A 19,802-nucleotide genomic window follows, 5' to 3' on the forward strand; every position below is an offset into this window, starting at 1 on the left:
TTGATTTCTCCAAGCCTCAAGACCAAGGACCCCGGCCTCTTAAAGGCCTTTTGGAATTAGCCCACTTATGCAAATGACAGAATCCATGTAGCCGACTCCATTTAACTAAGATTTTGCTAACTTTTGAGTTGTAACCAACATTCCTCACAAATGCAAAAGAGCTGTAAAATCCAAATATGGATTCTCAGTGACAGAGAGACTATTGTAAATGTAGTAAGTTCTAAACTAGTGACAAATATAACAAACTAAAGGTTTTTCCCGGCTTCATTCAGTGGAGGAAAATCAGGGAACTAAAATCTCCAAAGCCTATGAAGCAGACTGGTAGAGTAGCCTTTTAGTGTTTCCTCAACTCAAAGCTGTCATCTCCACCATGCATGTGCACTTCTTCGGCTTGCTAAGCTAGGACATAAAAAAAGGCCTGGCAAAGGAAAGAACTGGAAAGTGGGTTTATGAAGGCTCCCTCCACTAAAAGCTACCCCACTACTCTTTCTTTCTTCCATGTAGCAGATGGAGAGATTACCCTTCTTAGTGTTCCCTCCATTCAAAACTGTCATTTTTTACAGCCACTTCTCTCTCCTCTTGGGCCTGAAACAAACTCCGACCCCTACTGAGAATCACATGCCACACTGACCAATTTCCCCACCCTTCCTACAAACACTAAACTCTCTTCCCATGCAACTAAGAAGGGGCCACCTTACTAGATATCTTATGCACTAATCCGGGGCTAGAGTGAGCTCAATGGGGACAGCGTAAGTGAGCGAATGTGTGTAAGCCCAGTCAAACATGACTGTTCTAGGCAGGGCGGGCCACCCACCCTCAAATGGTGTTGGTCCTATGGACCGTGAACGGATTCGCCTCTGGCCTCTGGGCACGTCAAAACCTCATGAGTTCACCGGGGTTGAGCACGGTCCGCCAAAATCGGCATAGGTTAGGTGCTATTGATGGAACTCATTAGTGGAGGGCATGCTTGTCATTCTTCAGAAAAAGCATGGCCATATCAGTCCCTAGAGCCCAAGAATTTTATTGCTGGATCTTCCATAACAGAATATCTTTTCTAAAAATGGCCTAAATATCCTGACATGGACATATTGAGGAAAAGATTCTGGAACATGTTGGTCATTGATGGAAAAGGTGGGAATCTGCTTGCAACTAATAGGGAAAGTGTGAAGGATATGTAAAAATCTCTCTCTCTCTCTCTGTATTACTGTATGTATATCTCCATAAACAAAAGTGCCCATAAAGAAGGACTAAAAGAAAATTCCTAAAACTCTTCCACCCAAGTAGGCAGTCTACATACGGAGTCTAACCACTGAAAAGGTTGACTAGCCACCCAAAGCTGTCCTATAAATTCTCTCCACTGCCTTCCATTTCCCCTGGCTCTTTACACTTCTCCTTTTTGCCTTGCTTCAACAAGAAACGAAAAGAGAGGAGTTTTGAACCTTTGAGCTTGATCTTCCTTGTAGTTTCCTTCCTTCAACCAACATGATAATCCTCAGGTGTATTGGGTTTTTGTTCTTGAGTTGTATAGCAGCTAGAATGAACACATTCTCCAACCTCCCTTCCATCATCCCTACTGCATCAGATTTGGAGTCCGCCATCATCTCTTCATTGAAAACACTGAAGCTTGATGGGCATTTTTCTTTTGATAATGTTCACCATGCAGCCATGGACTTTGGCAACCAATCCCATTCCCTTCCATGTGCAATCCTACATCCGGAGTCAGTTTCAGATATTGCGAAAACCATAAAGCATATCTTCCATATGGGTACCAGCTCAATGCTCACAGTTGCAGCTAGAGGCCACGGCCACTCAGTTCAAGGCCAGTCACAAGCCCATGGAGGCGTTGTCATCAACATGGAATCACTCCGGGAACCAGAAATGCAGGTTCATGCCGGTGAGCTCCCTTTCATGGATGTCTCTGGTGGTGAGCTTTTGATAAATATCCTGCATGAAAGCCTGAAATATGGGCTTGCGCCGAAATCTTGGACAGACTATCTCCGTCTCACTATTGGTGGAACTCTGTCCAATGCTGGGATCAGTGGGCAAGCATTCCAGCACGGACCACAGATCAGTAATGTCTACCAGCTAGAAGTTGTCACAGGTGTGTTTGAACTATATAGAACATGCAAATATATAGTTTTACCTCCTAGGAAGAATCAATATTGACTAAACAGTGTGATATATGCAGGAAAAGGAGAAGTGATGAACTGTTCAGAGAAACAGAATGCAGACCTGTTTTACAGTGTCCTTGGAGGACTGGGTCAATTTGGGATCATAGCCCATGCTAGAATTGCTCTTGAACCTGCACCCAAGATGGTAAATGAATATTCTCTCTCTTGATATGAAAGGATTTAATTGTAATTCTCTTTTATTTTTACTAATCATTAACACAGTTAATCCATCATCCAATAGGTGAAATGGATAAGAGTTTTATACTCAAACTTCTCCAAATTTTCCGAGGACCAGGAGTATTTAATATCTGCTGAGAATACCTTTGACTACATTGAAGGATTTGTGATCATAAACAAGACAGGTTTACTTAATAACTGGAGATCTTCCTTCAATCCTCAAGACCCAGTTCAAGCCAGACAATTCAACTCAGAGGGCAAGACTCTCTATTGCCTAGAAATGGCCAAAAACTTCAACCCAGACGAGAATGACATCAGGAACCAGGTGAGACATGTCATGACCCACTTATCTCTCTGACGTCATGTCACTAGAAACATGTGCACACGATGTTCACATAATATAATCCTCATCTCCTCTCTCTTTTTCCTCCCAGGAAGTGGAAAGCCTTTTGTCTCAACTAAGATATATTCCATCAACGCTTTTCCTAACAGAGGTCTCATACCTGGACTTCCTAGACAGAGTGCATGAATCTGAGATAAAGCTCCGTTCGAAAGGCCTGTGGGAAGTTCCACACCCATGGCTCAATCTTCTAATTCCAAGAACCAGAATCCATGAATTTGCTGAAGAGGTCTTTGGAAACATTCTTAGAAATACTAGCAATGGTCCTATTCTCATTTATCCACTTAACAAATCCAGGTAATAGTTGAAAAACTCAGTCAGCAGTCAGCAGTCAGCAGTCAGCAGTCAGCACTGATGCATACCTTCAAACATTTGACATCTTATGCTTTTTTCTCCATTTTTGCAGGTGGGACGGCAGGACTTCTGCAGTAACCCCAGAGGAAGATATTTTCTACCTAGTGGCATTCCTTTCCTCAGCAGTGCCTGCTTCCACAGGAACCGATGGTTTGGAACACCTTTTAACCCAGAACAAAAGAATTCTAGACTTCTGTGAAACAGCTCGCCTTGGGATGAAGCAGTATCTACCTCATTACACCAACCAGGAAGAGTGGCAAACGCACTTCGGCCCTCATTGGGAAATCTTCGTGCAACGAAAATCTGCGTACGACCCTTTAGCTATCCTTGCTCCTGGCCAGAAGATTTTTCAAAAGCAATACCATTCTCATAATATTGGCCTTCCATATAACCAATACTTACAAAAAGGGCAATTAAAGCATATAACCAAGAACGACAGGGTATTGTAAGATCCTCACAACTAAATTGAACAATTTCTCGAGCCTCCACTACAACTGTCACAGAAAAGGGGAGGCTGTGGAATGCTTCAGTTTTTGTTGATTAAGCTGGTCAATACATCAATTATGTAATTAGTAAATTGAATTTCAGAAAAGATCCAAAGACATCAATCCTGTAAAGGTTTCTCAAAGCAAGTAGGTAGCTGGACAAAGGGGAGGCTGTGGAATGCTTCAGTTTTTGTTGATTAAGTTGGTCGATACATCAATTATGTAATTAGTAAATTGAATTTCAGAAAAGATCCAAAGACATCAATCCTGTAAAGGTTGCTCAAAGCAAGTAGGTAACTGGACAAGAATTAGTCATCCCTCACAATTCCGATCACAAGATGTTCACATAATTCATTGCATTGATAAATCCAATACTTAATATACCTATACCTTATTTCACTGAATTACCAGAAGGTCTACTTATCAAAAGAGGAAAAAAAAAGGTTATATGCTACATGCACTAAGAACATCTCAAGGTTACAAAGAGCAAAAAGTACCAAAAAACCACTTCTAAGTAATTAAAGAAATGTAAGTGATCTGGTTGTTTGGTATATGATATGACTGTAAAAACTTTTTTTTTTTTTGGGGGGGGGGGGGGGGGAATGTGACATGACAGTAAAAACCAGGGGGAAACCTGAATGAAGATACAGCATCATCACTCTTCTGACACTTTACCATCAGTCCATCCAAGACCTGGCCTGGAGATTTCCCCCTGCGGTTCTTCATAGTCCCGGGCATCACGAAGAGAAGCTTCAAAGTCAGTAGAATCAATTGCAACAGGAAGAAAACTACTTATATCATCTCTAGCACCAAAGCCACCAGCTTTTATAATATCGTCAGCTGTTACAGAAGCCTCCATGTTGACATCTCCAGACGTCTCAATATCAGCTGAAGCAGGTCCTTGTTCTGCAGCATCCCTAAGATTGCTACCTGCTCTGTTAATCTCTACAGTATCTTCTGTAGTATCTGAGTCCTTTCCTGGAACATCTTTCACATTCATCTCTCGACTATCAGATTTTGCTACCCCATTTCTCATGCTGTCTTCATTCTCATCTGATGCAATCAGTGCCCCAAAAACCTTAAGTTGGCACAGCTTCCCAAGAAGATTATAGAGGTTCAAATGTGGAACTACTTACTGAAAAACAAATGCAATAAAAAACCCCACAGCATACCCTGCTGCTATGGAACGAACAAAGGGAGTTTACCATAAAATAGTTCATCCTACTCAAAATCAATCAGAGAGAATTTCGTTACTCAACATCAACTTGGACAAATTAGAAAGAAATATAGGAACCTATACAGAATACAAAGGATGGAAGAACAGATCTAGAATATTCAAGGGATAAAAGAACCTAAGATGGGGAGTACAGATATTATTGGCAGCTTTGGTCCTCCATTTTTGCTATGTGGCAGGTCAAGTCTATTAGATATGAAGGAGACATCATGTATTCTCCACACGGAAAATTTGTTACCCTACCTCAGCCTTATTGCACACCATGTGATGGTTTTTCTTCGTTGTAATTTTACAATAATCTAGAAACATTTTTTTTATGCATTTGTAAATTTAATCATTCCCATTTTCCTCATTTTAAGGTGTGGTCTGTCTGATCTCTAACTTAGTGCACAGTTGGGAAATTTGGGGCCTACCTACCAGTAAAATTTGGGTGCCCCACTTATAATGCCATCAGGCATATTTTTCAAAACTGTTGCCACTGGAAGAAAATTTCCCAATGTTGCAACCACGAACCAATATCTATGAAGTGAAAAAAGAAATAACCATCCTTGGAATTTATTTCTCTTGAAACAAAAACGGATAGTATTTAATGTGGCTTTTGAACTATTCACTCGAAAGCAAAAATGCACTATGAATTCTTAATTACTTTAGTATACTTAGCTAAAGCAACCAAGTGCTAAAAAGGCCAAAATTATATCAAAATGTACACTAGAAAAGCCACAACTATACCAACCCAAGTACTAAAGATGCCATGATTACATTGCAATGAATCAGATTCTCCAAATCTTTTTCCTTTCCTATTAATATATGCCATTCTGGCCCTTTCCCCATCACATCAATTTTACTTCCTTTTTCAGTTATAAAATATAAAACAGAGAACACAGCTTTCCTCAATATAAAACCTAGCATTTTGCTGTTAGAGCTGCTTAGTCAATAATATTAAATATTTCACACCTTGTTCCCTCAGGAAAGACAATTAGTACAGATTGTGGTGCAGAACTTTTCAGCATGTCTAAAGTTAGGATGGTGCTTGTAACAATGGAAGCAGTGAAGTCATTCCCAAATGTGATTGTTTCAGTGACAATTAATTTTCTATTTTCTGCTACCCACCATCTTGCACCACTTTGGGCAACTAAGGCCATGTTTGGTATAACTTCTGATTTCCTGTGAGTTATTCTTTGACAATCACTCCTGTGATCCATAAGAGTTATTACTCCTGTGATCCATAAGAGTTATTCTCACAATAATTAATACTCACTGCGGCCTAAATAACTGAATAATTGGGACATAGATTCAGTAGCAAGGCTGCTTGGTGTCATAGGAGATGCCAATAAATTGAACTGCAGTAGAAAGGTAGAATTAATTAAGAAAATGTAGATATAGCCGTCTACCTATCCGCATATTTCCTCTTCTATCGCAGTTCTATTCGGAACTAAGCAGGTCTTCATGTGAATACAATTAGAAAAGATCGAACAATATGGGCACTTGAGAGTAATGGAACGTTCTTGGTCAATTCTAAATAGCTGTCTCTAGGATAAGCCCTTGCATACATTCTCGGGAAAAATTAGGGCAAGAAAGGCAAGAATACTCTCGTCACTTACTCCAGAAGCTACTGCTTATTCCATTTCACAAGAAAGGAATAGGAAGATTTTTTTGAACTTTTCACATTCAGCTGACAGGGTTGCAAATAAAGCTATAGAGCTGATTGTATTTTGGGCATCCAAATGGGAAGAATGCAAGGAAAATAGCACACAGCCCCTCTATACTTGCCTTCTGAGCTTAGTGGCATCTTCAAGTCCACCTACTAAATTTTACTTGAATTACCGAAAAAATGCAACAAAAAGACTGAAATTTTATGTAGGTATACTTTCACTGCATTTAGAGCCCATGGTTCCTTTATTCTCACAATGTATGCATAACATTGTTGCTTAGTTACACACACAGAAAATAACTTGTGCCATGTTTCCTTAACCTCATAATTGACATAGTTTTATGTCCAACACACATTGAATCATATAAAAATTCTCCAAACACAAATGATGTTTACAGCCGCAATATTGGTTGATCTAACACCATTGCAAAAACTCAATTTACTTTAAAACACCTATAATCAAGTCCTTCCATCAACATTACACAAAAAAATTCATAACATTATTTGCTGCAACTAAACTAATACAAAATTTGAGGCTCTTTTTCATAGTTGTCACGGCATCTAGGCGACCCAAGCCATTGGAAGGGGCCTACAAGCAATGTGACAAAGGCATCCAAGGCGCCTGGACACCTTGACAACTATATGTCTGTTTCAAAGCAAAAGCATACATTTGAAGAAGCAAGTATGGCCCATGAATCATGTATGACTAGAATTGCTCACTAGATTAAAAATTGGCAAGCTTATCGAGTATGTTATTTTGAGTTGTCTACAGGGTTTAAAAACATTAATTGAGATCCAGATTGGCCCTGTCCAATATCCAAATCTAAGTTGGCCTTGGAATCGGCATATTCTATGCATATAGGGTATTTCAATACAGAATCGGCCGATTCCGATCCAGATCATCCGGAATCAGCTGATTCAATCCTATTCCTAAAACCCTGGTTGTCCACCAGCCTGTCTTTTGTATAACTTTGAATAAATGGATTCATTCACACCCTAAGATCTGAAACATAATTATAATTTTTCAGGAAACCAACAGATCCTTTAAAGTTGTTAGTTTTATCATCCCAATTACGAAAAATGAACCTCATACACACACACACAAGAGAGAGAGAGAGAGCATGTGATTCCTACACATCACAAATTAAAAAACGCATAAATTTGATGTGAGTGGTCTTTGGACATATCATACATCTGTGACATTTAAGATAGTACCTTTTATATGTTCAACTGCACCATATTCCATGGATGCACCAGAATTTGGATAAAAGAGTCCTATTTATCTATTGTTCCTCTGCTTCCAAGTACCTCCTATATTCTTGATGAACCTCGAAAACCAATGCTTACATCATGATTCTCTGGAAATAACCAAAAAGACATTAAATTACACCAGGGTGAAAATCAAACTCATTAAGACAATGTAACTTCAACATACAGAATATGGAGGTGAACTTCTAACATTAGACCAACAAGAACAGAACAGTAACAGAATTTTGAGCCACAATAATATTTGGTTAAAATTAACAAATCATCAGTACATTAGTCACAAGTAGTTATCCTCCTTACTGCATGTGGCGATGGGTAACATTGACATGGTACAATGTTTGGATCCAAATTGAGGTATTTATATCTACTCTCCATTGAAACCATTCTATTCATACCACACAAGACATCTAAGTATTCAGACAACCCAAAGAAGAGATGAAGGGGCTCCCCAACATCCAATCTCTCTAGACCACCAGAGGTATTTAATTCCTACATAATTACTCCTACCAGGAAGTTATCACTAAGAGAATAAAATAAGATGCCTCCGTCCTGTCTTATCCCGCTTTGCTGATCTTCCCCTCTAATCTGGGCTGGGTGGTGGTGGGTGTGGAAGAAGAAGCCTAAGAGAAGATGCTCTTATCTTAGGTCATCCTTTTCAGTGCAACAAATGAAAGCACCCTCTTTTTGACATCCTGCTAACCTTCCTTAGGTTATACATCACTCTTCCATTCTCCAAACCCATTTCACTGAAGTATTCTGATCCTTCATGAAACACCCCCCCCCCAACAAAAAAAAGGATGACTAGTAATGTGTATTCCAGCGGGGGTTACAACTAGATTTTTCTGTCGTGTTGTGGGCTAGACTTTTGACTGCTGAAATTTATGACAATGGATTATATACGTAGATCACATCTTAAATGTCCCACAGCTAGTAGATCAAAGTATCATGCAATAGCTATTCCTTTCAAACATTTATCCTCAATGCCTCAGATATATCATTCTCAGCTCATCTAATGATGTAATTGAGCTAACAGGAAGAATATATCATTCTCAGCTCATTCAAGACTTAATCATGCATGCAAACAAAACAAACCTTAGCTTTGCTTCATCAAACACTGTCAACTGTTCTTAGCGTATTCATCTGAACCAGAAAATCAGGGAGGCATGGATTGAAATTGCTAAGTTAATCCAAACTCAGTCAGGACTTGTCTTGAGCATTGTATCTATGCTACTATATTAAGGGAACCGGGGCTTCTGCTTTCCCTCTTGGTATGTGAAGCTGGATTTTTTCCTTTCCCGAAAACACCTTTTATTTGAAATTGCCAATTTATTTTGTTTTAAGGACACTGTTACAATCCCAGGTATCTTGTAATCAAACCAAAAGAAAAAGAAAGAGAGAAAAAAAGAAGAGGAGAGAGGTAAAACCGAAGGAGACTCCCAAAAGATAAGAAGAGACCTGCGATCTTACCAAAATAGGTTGATCGCAGGTTTTAGTCATTTACTTATATTAAAATAATGCTGAAAGTAAAAGAAAATAATACCCCCATTGCCCAATTACAAGAAAAGCCACATCACAGAAATATGGGAGCCGATGGGACCCAAAATACCCCTATCGGTTTTAGAGTTTAGCGCCCCCCTCAAGCTGGAGCATACACGTCACCTATGCTCAGCTTGGTAAAGCCATTACGAAAACTAGTTGCAAACAGTAACTTAGTGAACATATCAACCAACTGATCTGATTAAGGAACAAAACTAGTCTCAATCAGCTTCTTCAGAACAACATCACGAACAAAGTGGCATTATTCCACCTCTATGTGCTTGGTCCTCTCATGGAAGACTAGATTACTAGTAATGTACACCGCAGCTTGGTTGTCACAATACATCTGCATAGGCTTGGTCACTGGAAATCCCAACTCCAAGAGTAAAGACCGTAGCCACATTAACTCAGCATCGATATGAGCCATAGCTCTGTATTCTGCTTATGCACTAGATCGGGTAATGGTAATCTGCTTCTTGCTACGCCATGTAACCAGATTACCTCCAACAAATGTACAATAACCAGTAGTAGATCTCCGATCATTAGCAAAGAAGGCCCAATCAGCATCAAAATAGCCAACTAGTTCCATATGCCGATTATGATAATAGATCAGCCCCTTTCTAGGAGCACCCTTTAGATAACGAAGAACACGGACAGCAGTATCCCAATGTGCTTTCTGAGGAGATTGCATGAACTGACTGAGGACTCCAACAACATAGGAGATGTCAAGACGTGTTACAGTAAGATAAATCAACTTGCCAATCAAACTCCTGTACTGATGCACATCCTGAAGAGGTTCGCCATCACTAACACCAAACTTTTGGTGAGGATCCATAGGGATATCAACAGGTTTGGATGCAAGCATGCCAATATCAGATAAAAGGTCCAACACATATTTCCTTTGAAACAGACTGATCCCTTTCTTACATCGGATCACCTCAATCCCAAGAAAATAGTGAAGTTGGCCCAAGTCCTTGGTCTGAAAGTATTGTTGTAGATAAGCTTTCACTTCAGAAATTCCTGCCTCATCATTACTAGTAAGAATAATATCATCAGCATAAACTACCAAGACAACCAGTTTATCTCCTCTGCGACGAACAAAGACAGAATTATCAGAATAACACTGAGAAAATCCATAAGTAACTATGGTAGCACTGAACTTGTCAAACCATACCCGAGGGGACTATTTAAGTCCATAGATAGCCTTGTGTAAGTGACACACACGACTTTTACTCTCCCCCTAAGCAACATAACCAGGAGGTTGTTCCATATACATCTCTTTCTATACATCACCATATAAGAAGGCATTCTTGATATCCAACTAAAACAAAGGCCAATCAAAGTTGACAGCAAGAGAAATAAATAGATGAACAGAGTTCAGTCTAACAACCGGGGAGAAGGTATCAAAATAATCAACTCTATATGTCTGAGTATACCCCTTGGCAACCAGACGAGCTTTCAACCGCTCAACAAAGCCATCAGAGTGATACTTAACAGTGAAGACCCAGCGACACTTCACCAAATCCTTACCAGGAGGTAAATCTACCAGACTCAAGAGAGCATCCATTTCTACATCCATAGCAGTTTTCCATCCAGGAATAGTTAGGGCATCATTATGGATGTGGGGAATAGGGTTAGTAGAAAGTGACAAGGCAAGACCATGGATGGGAGAGGGAAGATGAGACAAGGAAACAAAGTTATCAATAGGTTACACAACCATAGATTTTTTAGTGCAAAAACGTGTATCTTTCCTTTGAGCAATTGGTAAGTCATCAGGCAGAGAAGGAGGAGGAGCTTCACCAGAGAAAGGCAGCAGTGGAGGAAGTGAAACATCTGGAGTATTGGTTTCTCCACTCGACTGTCCAACCTTCTTCCTGTGCTAATAAACCTGTAGAGGAGGTGAGTCACTACTACTGGGCGCATCAAGGAAGGGTATGAGAGATGGAATGGGTGGAGGAAATGGAGAAGTCCACTCCATACCAGACTGGGACCAAGGATTAAAGTATCAGTCGCCATATCGGTCGACCAAAATTAAGATACGTATCGAAAGGTATCGTATTGTATTGGAGATACGCTAAGATACGCTAAAGATACGCAGATAAATGGATATTAAATACTTTTTACATAAAAAATTTATTAAAAAAAACTATTAATAACATGTATTATGCATAAACACTAAATTGAGGGTATCGCAGTAAGAATTCAAGGTTTGTAGTTGTCCCATAAATGTAAAATCCTTGTTCCTAACCTTGATTTCCACTTCAGTTAGAGAGAAATATGGTTGGCAACAAGTTTGGGACAAAAACCCTCAAAAATTCGTGTTTTCTAAAAAAATACCCATCTTGGCCATTATATGACCGTAGCGCACTGTATCGGTACATACCGATACTCATCGATACATACCGATCGATACATACAAATACTCACCGATACATACCGAAACGTATATTTCACCTCGATTTTATATTTTTCATAGAGTATCAATACTTATCGATAGTGTATAGGTGCATATTGATATGTATCGTAGGATATATATCGATACGAAAGGATTTTAAAAATTCCATGTATCGTATCGATCGGCTAAATTTAAGATACATATCGAAGGGTATTGTATGGGTCTCGGAGATACTTTAAACCATGACTAGGACATCTGAGGAGAAAAGAATGATGTGCCTTCAAAGAAGGTCACATCGGCACTAACAAAGTTCCTGTGAGTAATGGGGTCATAGCACTTATACCCTTTCTGAGTACGTGAATAACCCAAAAAAATACACTTAGTAGACCTAGGAGACAGTTTATCTACGTGCACATGCAAATTATGGACAAAACACATACAGCCAAAGACTCGGGAAGGAACAGGAAAACCTAGCAAAGTAGGGAACATAATAGAAAAAGGGGACCTATCTGAAAGCACTGAAGATGGCATGCGATTAATCAAGTGACATGCAATTAAAACCCCATCACACAAAAAATGCTTAGGAACATGCATATGAATCATAATAGCATAGGCAACCTCGAGTAGATGCCGATTCTTGCGCTCTGCCACCCCATTTTTTTGTGGGTATAGGCGTAATTGGTTTGGTGTATCATCCCACGATTAGCACAAAAATCAGAAATATCAGTTTGAGCATATTCTAAAGCATTATCAGAACGAAAAATCTTAATCAAAATGTCAAACTGAGTTTTTATTTCATTATAGAATTGCCGAAACATAGATAAAAATTCAGATCTGTCCTTTAACATGTAAAGCCATGTAAGGCGAGAATGATCAACTACAAAAGTCACAAAATAACGAAAACCAAATATATTACTAACTCTGCAAGGACCCCATACATCAGAATGGACTATTGAAAATAAAGACAAACTACGAGACACAGAGCGAGATGGGAAGGACACACGGTGATGTTTTCCCAACTCACAGGCCTCACATTCTAACCTAATCACAGACTTAAAACTAAAAAATAAAATTTTCAACCTAGCTAAAGATAAATGTCCTAAACGACAGTGCCATTGGAAAGGAGTCACATCCCCAACAGCAGTAGCAGCAGCAAAAGAAGTATGAGAACCACAGTTGAGATAATATAAACCATCTTTTTCACGCCTTCCACCAATCGTCTTCCTCGTGTGAAGATCCTAAAAAACACAATAAGAGGGAAAGAAGGTTACTGAGCAATTTAATGAGCTAGTTAATTGGCTCACAGAAAGAAGACTTAATGGGAATTGTGGAACATGTAACATAGAAGATAAATTCAGTGAGGATGTGGGTGATATAGTACCATGACCGAGAACCGGTGTAGAAGCACCGTTGGTAAGAACAACAGATGTAGAACTAGTACTAGAAGAAAAGATTTTAAAAAGTGATGACTTACCAGTCATTTGGGCAGAAGCACCTGCATAAGCTAAGGTGGCAGCGGATGTAAACCCACCATTGGATGTATTAGAGGATGCCTCGAGAATGTGCAAGTGCCGGAGCAACTGATTGATGTCATCGCGCAGATTAGTAGATGAATCTCCTGAAGAAGGTCTCGGTTTAGCATCAACGGAAGATACTGTGTCAGTACCAACATCTGACACTGCATGATTGGCTAACTGGGTTGCCCACTCTGGCTTGCCATACTTTTCTCAGCAAGTCTCTATAGTATGGTTAGGCTGCCCGCAATAAGTGCACTGGCGGGCTACGCGATCAAAAGGCTGTCCACTAGAACCTCGACCAGCCGATCCACGACCTCCCCCACAACCGCGACCACTTCCCCGATTGGCAAGGAAGGCAGAATTGTCTTTGGAAGACTGATCAGATTTAGTTAATGAAGTGATACAATGCAGTCGCGAATAAGTGACATTCAAAGTAGGAACAATATCGCCTGCAAGTAAATGACCCTTCACTGCCTTCAAATCATTATTCAAACCAGCCAAAATTTTGGAAACGAAAAACTCATTCCACTGAGCTTTAAATTTGTCAATGTCTGCGGTCAAGAGCTAGAAAACATTAAGTTCTTCAACCATTCCCCTAAAAGTACTATAATACTCAAAAAGAGATCTGTCAGACTGGCGAAACTAGAATAGCTTCTCATAAATATCATAGATACGGGTCATGTTTTTTTCTTGAGAGTAAGTTTCCTTCAAATCGTCTCATACTCCCTTTGCAGTAGAGTGAAACATGACATTGGCAGCGACATCTGGTTCCATACTATTCCACAACCAGATTAAAATTAAAGCATTCCCCTTCATCCATTCATCATAACCCTTGTTAGATGATGAAGGAGAATCAAAAGTAGTATACTTAAGTTTATCCTTGGCTATACAATAAACCTTCAAAGATTGAGCCCAAAGTAGATAATTCGATCTTTCCTTGAGTTTAATAGAAGTAATTTGGACATTGACATTGTCCGAGGCAGATGCAGTAGTCACAGAGGTAGTAGACTTGGTCTCAGCCTTGAGAACCAAAAATAAAGTAGATAAATGAATCGTCGATATCTGGCTTTCACCCAAAAAATAATTCATCCACAAAAAGATTCGCCGATATCTGGCTTTCACCCAAAAATACTAAAAAAAATAGCAAACCAACCTGAACCACATCAACTGGATATCTAGCTTTCACCCAAGAGACCCGGATTCAATAAAGGAAAAAAAAGATGGTTGCGGTTCAAGTTCTTAAAATCTTTAGCATAGTACCAATAGAGCACAATCCATACACCAAATAAATCACTCCATGTGATTTAATCCATAGTAGATGTAGCAATAGGTGGCTGCACACCAGAAGATTTCAGCGCAAAATCGAGATCAGCAGGGAGGATTTTGAAATGTTTGATTTGATTACAGAGGCTCTGATACAATGTTACAATCCCAAATACCTTGTAATCAAACTAAAAAAAAAAAAAAAAAAGAGAGAAAAGAAGAAGAAGAGAAGAGAGAGGGTAAAACTGAAGGAGACTCCCAAAAGATGAGAAGAGATGTGCGATCTTACCAAAATAGGTTGATCGCACGCTTTAGTCCTTTACTTATATCAAAATAATGCTGAGAATAAAAGACAATAGTACCCCCATTGCCCAATTACAAGAAAAGCCACATCACAGAAATATGGGAACCGATGGGACCCAAAATACCCCTATCAGCCCCTATCGGTTTAAGAGTTTAGCGCCTAGCGCTAAACTCAATAGACACAAAGGGCATCAAAATAATTTCCTTATTATAACTTTGTTTTGTTAGGGATAACTAGCTGAGATTAACAAAACAGCTTCATCATCTTAACCAAACCATGGCTTTACTCATGTCACAAACTTCTTCCTCCGTTCCCTCGTCCACCTTACTCATTCTCTCCCTTATCCATAATGTAACCATCTCTCTTCACATGCAATACTACGATTGCATGCCCTCTGTTATAACCAAATACTTTGAGTTATTATCAGCACAAAGTCATTATCAACATATTACAAATGAGAAGGCAAGACTCTTTTCAGCTCCTTTTGAACCAAATAGAGATTAGGAGTCCCACAGGGTAGCCCAGCCGATGTGTACCATATAATAACAACAACCAATAAGTAACTCAAAATTTTACGGAAGCAGTTTGCACATTCTCAAATCTCAATAAAGTTGGTAGAGGGTTCCGATAGTTCACTTATGAACTCCCTCAAACATCAATTTCTGTTTGTAACACGTAAGTCGATGTGGTAAACAACCCGAGGCACAAATGTTGCTGTAACCTAAACCCAACTCATGTCAGCACCCCCGACCTTGCAGTCCCACCCCATCCTTAGTCTTACTGTATCTGCTAAGTCGCAATAGGCTAGGGTGGTAAACCCCTTTGCAATCCTACTCCCATGCAACATACCAAAGAAATGTGACGAGAAAACTAAGAAAAATATGTTAGAAGGTGGTGCTTGGGTATTGGATGATTATTAGGATTCTTCCTGCCTCAATTGATAAGGTTAAAGTTGAAGGATCCAAATAGGGAAGTGAAGGCCAAAAAAAGGACATAGGTAGAGGTGGTAAGAAATGGTCTTGGAGACTCACGATAAATGGATGATTCAGGCGTAGAAAGAATGAAATCAACAAATCAGATTTGTCCCCAAGTAGTTGGGAGTTGGCTTCATTGAGTTCACTTATCCAGGAATAAGATTCCTGCAAGCAACCCAAGTAGTTCGGACATGGCTTCATTGAGCTAAGTTGTGCTAGCAAAAGAAAATATATACATGATGATAAGAAGGAACTGTTTAGGTTACTTTGGTAGCTCCAATATTAGTGTTATTTCTAACAGCATCTAACAAGGCTCAAATAGTCAAATGTCAATTTCATATGTGATTTAGTCACAATTTGTGCAGGCAATGAAATAATTAGAAAATAATAACTACATTTGATTTTATTTCTTCCTTTCAGTATTTGTAGTTTTTCGGAGCAATTTTTTGTAACTTCGTCCCTTAAATTCCAAGTCTCAAGGCTAAACTGAAAAAACGTTACTTAAGCACACAGTTCATCTCTGGTCCCCCAACCCCCTTGTTCTAACCATGATGCATCAAAATGATAACACTTTGTGAGCATATTTTCACAAGATTGGGCATCAGTGACCAAAGTTCTGGATAGTATGCCTGTTGACACTGCCTTGTGTATGCACTTGCAAAACATGTCTATGGAGTTACAACTACCAAAATAATTTTTTTAAAGATGACAATTAAAACTTTCTGGGTTCCAGAGAGAGAGAAAGCACTGTCAACTATCTCATGCACTGCAGTGATAACAGACAACTATGGTTGGTATGGAACAATAAGTTGTCTTCACCCCCCAAACCCCCCCTCCCCAACCATAAAAGTCGGATGCCAATCCTAGAGATTTATTTTTGCAGTCAGAAGGCACATCTAAGGGCCTGGTGAAAAGAAATCATTAAAGCCAACTCAACTCAACACAAGAAACATTACCACAACAATAACAACAACAAAGCCTTGTCCCAACTTAATGGGGTGTGCTACATGGCTCCAAGCAAAGCCAAAGAAAGAGGGAAAAAAACAGGCATTAAAGGAGACAGATTAGAAAAATTATTTCGGAAAAAGAGAACATTTTTTAGAAAGTTTAAAATAGTTCAGCACAATACACTCTTCTTTCCTTTTAATCAAACAAGTAGATTAACAGTGACTGAATCTAAAGATAAAACTCAAACTGACATAATAGCTCTATCAAACTGTCAAAGACATGGATTTCAATCAGAATGATACAAAATGGATGAGACATCTCCATGCTACAACAGAACTTCAATCAAGTGGACATAGACCACAGAAATAGTTCCTCACATAGAAATTCATCCTAATTCAGTAGAGGTACCTGCCATATCTCCTCTTGCATTCCAGAATCTAACATTTTACCCCAGTAACACAAAAACTTAAGAGAATAATTACCATGTACCATGATCTACAACTTTATTCCAGACAACAACAGAGAGCTGTAATTAACAGTTGGGGAATTGTGGTCCAAAATGAGATTGCTGTCCTTGAATAGCCAGAAACTGGAGTAGATACTATCCATTGCCCAAGCTTCCTGCTGTAAACTATAATGTCCTACCTAAGTTCTGATATCAGTTCGCTAGGCTATCCAAAAAAAATAAAAATACAGCCCAACAAATTTGCTGCATGCTAAAAGACATTTAGAACTTGCTTTAAACGATACTTCTACAACCATTGTTTTCTGGGGAAGGGAAAAAAAAAATTCTATTGGGTAAGCTCATTAAAAAATGCGTGACAGCAAAAACAAGAGAAAACAATCAGTAACAATGCTGAATGTGCATTAAAGATGGAAGTTGTCAACCACTTTATATGTGAAATTGATAGATTGGCAAGAGTAAAAGGATAAAAGAAAAGGGAGGAATGGAAATGGATGGACAATCAATTTCAGTAACAGAAGTTGACAAATTAAATGAGTCCTATCATCAGTTAAAGCAGCCGCTAGTTTGTCGTGATCCTTTACAATAGAGGCAGGGGCATGATTCTTGAGTGAAACCTCTCACTTTTGATTTGAGGTCAGGTTTTCCAAATATGGCACTTAACACATGGGGAATGGAGTTCTCTAAAGGGATTGACTGACAATCTACCACTGATATTTGGGGGGGGGGGGGAATTGGTGTGATTGCAGCAAGAGGCACAGATAAATAGTTACAGTTTCCAAAGAAAACCATCAAGGCAGATGAGATGAAACGGGAAATCTATCCTCAAAAAACTAGAGACAGAAATTACACAAAGTAGAGAAGTAAGAAAAAGAGAGCATAACAAACTCCACAAATTCTTAATTCACCAGAAAGAATATCACAAGGATTGAAATTCTGAAAGTTAATTTGAGACTAAGATACCCTGATTGGCATTTGGCAGACATGATAAATCTGAAACTCTTAGAGCTCAAAACACACTGAATTAGATTCTTCAGTATTCATTGTTGTTGAGCAAACACGTTACAGCCCAATTTATGTGGCTTTATATATATGATCTTCGCACAGAACTTATCAAAGAAAAATAAAGCTGTCAATGTCTAAACGACTCTTTACCTCCAAATTAAAACAAAACCCATAAAAGGATAACAAAGCATACACTCCAAAAACCCAAACTTCCTGATGTCCAATTGATACAGGAAACTAAAAGAATATCAACAAATCAATCACCAAATTGTTACTACAACACTCTTAGAAATTACCCATCTTAAATTGAAGAAAAACTGAATTCTTAAGACAATATATTCAAGTCAATCCAAATCCAAATGATTCTATAACCAAAAACCCCATAAACAATGGCAGTTCTTTTCTAGTAATTTCATAAAAATGAAACAAAAATAAGAGAACCCATTACGGGTTATCATCGTTGGAGTTAAAAAGAGGAGTGATACCTTCGTAACAGATTTGAACAGAGAGCCTGGCCGAATATGGTAAGCAGTAGTCAAAACTCCCTCTCTGTCTCTCTTATTTTGTTTTAGAACCTTTCTGTATCGACCATTGCAAATTTATAGTGCCTGATTGGGCGTACGTGGAAGAGCGGAGAGTCGACGCGTGACGGCGTGAGTAAGATGGAACTTGCGTCTGTGCAACGCTGGCAAGTATTGGATCAGGATAAAAGGAAGATTTGAGGGAAAACTTAACCAAAGAAAAATTGAAAATCCATACTAGCTTTCCAAACTTTAATAATTGGATGGGATAGAGTTTCCTTCCAATCATGGCAGATCGATAATTGCCAAAAGAGGACAGTTTAGAGCTTAGACAATGGGATGGATGGGACTTGGGAGTGTAATAATAATGACCCATAAGTCTCATCTAGGGTCCCTTCACATTAATAATTTGCAGAGTATTAAAGGCGCAAACATCATAGCTTTAGATAATGTTTGATATGAAGCCAAGAATTATGATGATATAATCATTGATTTTATGTGTTTATCTATTTTTAAAAAGCTATAAAAAAATTTCTCTACAATTAAAAATAGCTTAAATGTTGATTTTTTAGGAGAAAGAATATAGATTATGTTGGTGTACGATGTTTTGTATTCTGAAAGTACTGGTATAGGCATCTCGATAGAATAGAATGGAGATCCCATTTACCAGTAAGCTGGCCGTGGGGTTGCAAGGGGACAGGAGGCCCCCCTACATAGCGAGGGTATAGGGAACGTAGTTCTCCGTTCGAATTTTTTATTTGAGAGTAGTTTTGTATTTTCTGAATTAGGGTTTTTCGCTATATATTTGTAACGGGGTTTTCTTTATCTGTAATGCAAACAATACTGAGAGGTGTGAGGACGAGCTTTGTAACCCTATTTTCCACTGATAGGGAAACACAATCTCATCTCACCGACGACGTTGGTAATCTTGCCAAACCTCGTAAACTTATGTGCATTGTTTATGCTTATTTTTCTATTATCTTCTGCATCGTTTTTAGGATTACGTTTCTACACACTATGTTTGCACCAATGCTCAGGTCAATGAGAGGATGGGTAGAAACATCTTTAACGCATGGTGGACGGACAACGTGGTCTTAATGCGTCCTATTATGTCTAGATGTTTTATGTGCCAAAAAGG

The 19,802-nt window shown here is 38.9% G+C and overlaps 2 protein-coding genes and 1 long non-coding RNA gene across 4 annotated transcripts; 1 reads left to right on the forward strand and 2 right to left on the reverse strand.

The window, feature by feature from the left end:
• Positions 1-1,242: 1,242 nt before the first annotated feature.
• Positions 1,243-3,693, forward strand: LOC122061763 (cytokinin dehydrogenase 9-like). The gene is made up of 5 exons (XM_042625223.1): positions 1,243-2,101; positions 2,189-2,316; positions 2,413-2,673; positions 2,783-3,045; positions 3,155-3,693. Exons 1-5 carry the CDS (start codon positions 1,483-1,485, stop codon positions 3,549-3,551), a joined length of 1,668 nt encoding a protein of 555 aa, XP_042481157.1. The 5' UTR covers positions 1,243-1,482; the 3' UTR covers positions 3,552-3,693.
• LOC122061765 lies at positions 1,976-3,211 on the reverse strand. Its single transcript, XR_006134716.1, has 3 exons — positions 3,111-3,211; positions 2,233-2,905; positions 1,976-2,112 (listed from the first exon to the last, which is right to left on the reverse strand). It is a non-coding gene; the product is annotated as an uncharacterized LOC122061765 (long non-coding RNA).
• A 219-nt stretch (positions 3,694-3,912) lies between the features above and the next one.
• Positions 3,913-18,996, reverse strand: LOC122061764. 2 transcript variants are annotated; one of them, XM_042625224.1, is made up of 3 exons: positions 18,629-18,990; positions 7,688-7,830; positions 3,913-4,640 (listed from the first exon to the last, which is right to left on the reverse strand). In XM_042625224.1, exons 2-3 carry the CDS (start codon positions 7,716-7,718, stop codon positions 4,243-4,245), a joined length of 429 nt encoding a protein of 142 aa, XP_042481158.1. In that variant the 5' UTR covers positions 7,719-7,830; positions 18,629-18,990; the 3' UTR covers positions 3,913-4,242. The 2 variants fall into 2 exon arrangements, with proteins under 2 accessions (XP_042481158.1, XP_042481159.1); XM_042625225.1 differs by lacking the exon at positions 7,688-7,830 and having other exon boundaries at positions 18,629-18,996.
• Between the last annotated feature and the right edge of the window lie 806 nt (positions 18,997-19,802).

The sequence above is a fragment of the Macadamia integrifolia genome, chromosome 14 (genome assembly GCF_013358625.1).
Source record: "Macadamia integrifolia cultivar HAES 741 chromosome 14, SCU_Mint_v3, whole genome shotgun sequence".
NCBI classification, from domain to species: domain Eukaryota; kingdom Viridiplantae; phylum Streptophyta; class Magnoliopsida; order Proteales; family Proteaceae; genus Macadamia; species Macadamia integrifolia.

Coding starts and splice junctions, on each gene's coding strand:
- LOC122061763 (XM_042625223.1), top strand. CDS start 1,483: ATGATAATCCTCAGGTGTATTGGGTTTTTGTTCTTGAGTTGTATAGCA. Junction 2,102..2,188: donor CCAGCTAGAAGTTGTCACAG/GTGTGTTTGAAC, acceptor TGATATATGCAG/GAAAAGGAGAAGTGATGAAC. Junction 2,317..2,412: donor TTGAACCTGCACCCAAGATG/GTAAATGAATAT, acceptor ATCATCCAATAG/GTGAAATGGATAAGAGTTTT.
- LOC122061764 (XM_042625224.1), bottom strand. CDS start 7,718: ATGGAATATGGTGCAGTTGAACATATAAAAG. Junction 4,641..7,687: donor TGCAGTTGAACATATAAAAG/GTACTATCTTAA, acceptor TGATTGCATCAG/ATGAGAATGAAGACAGCATG.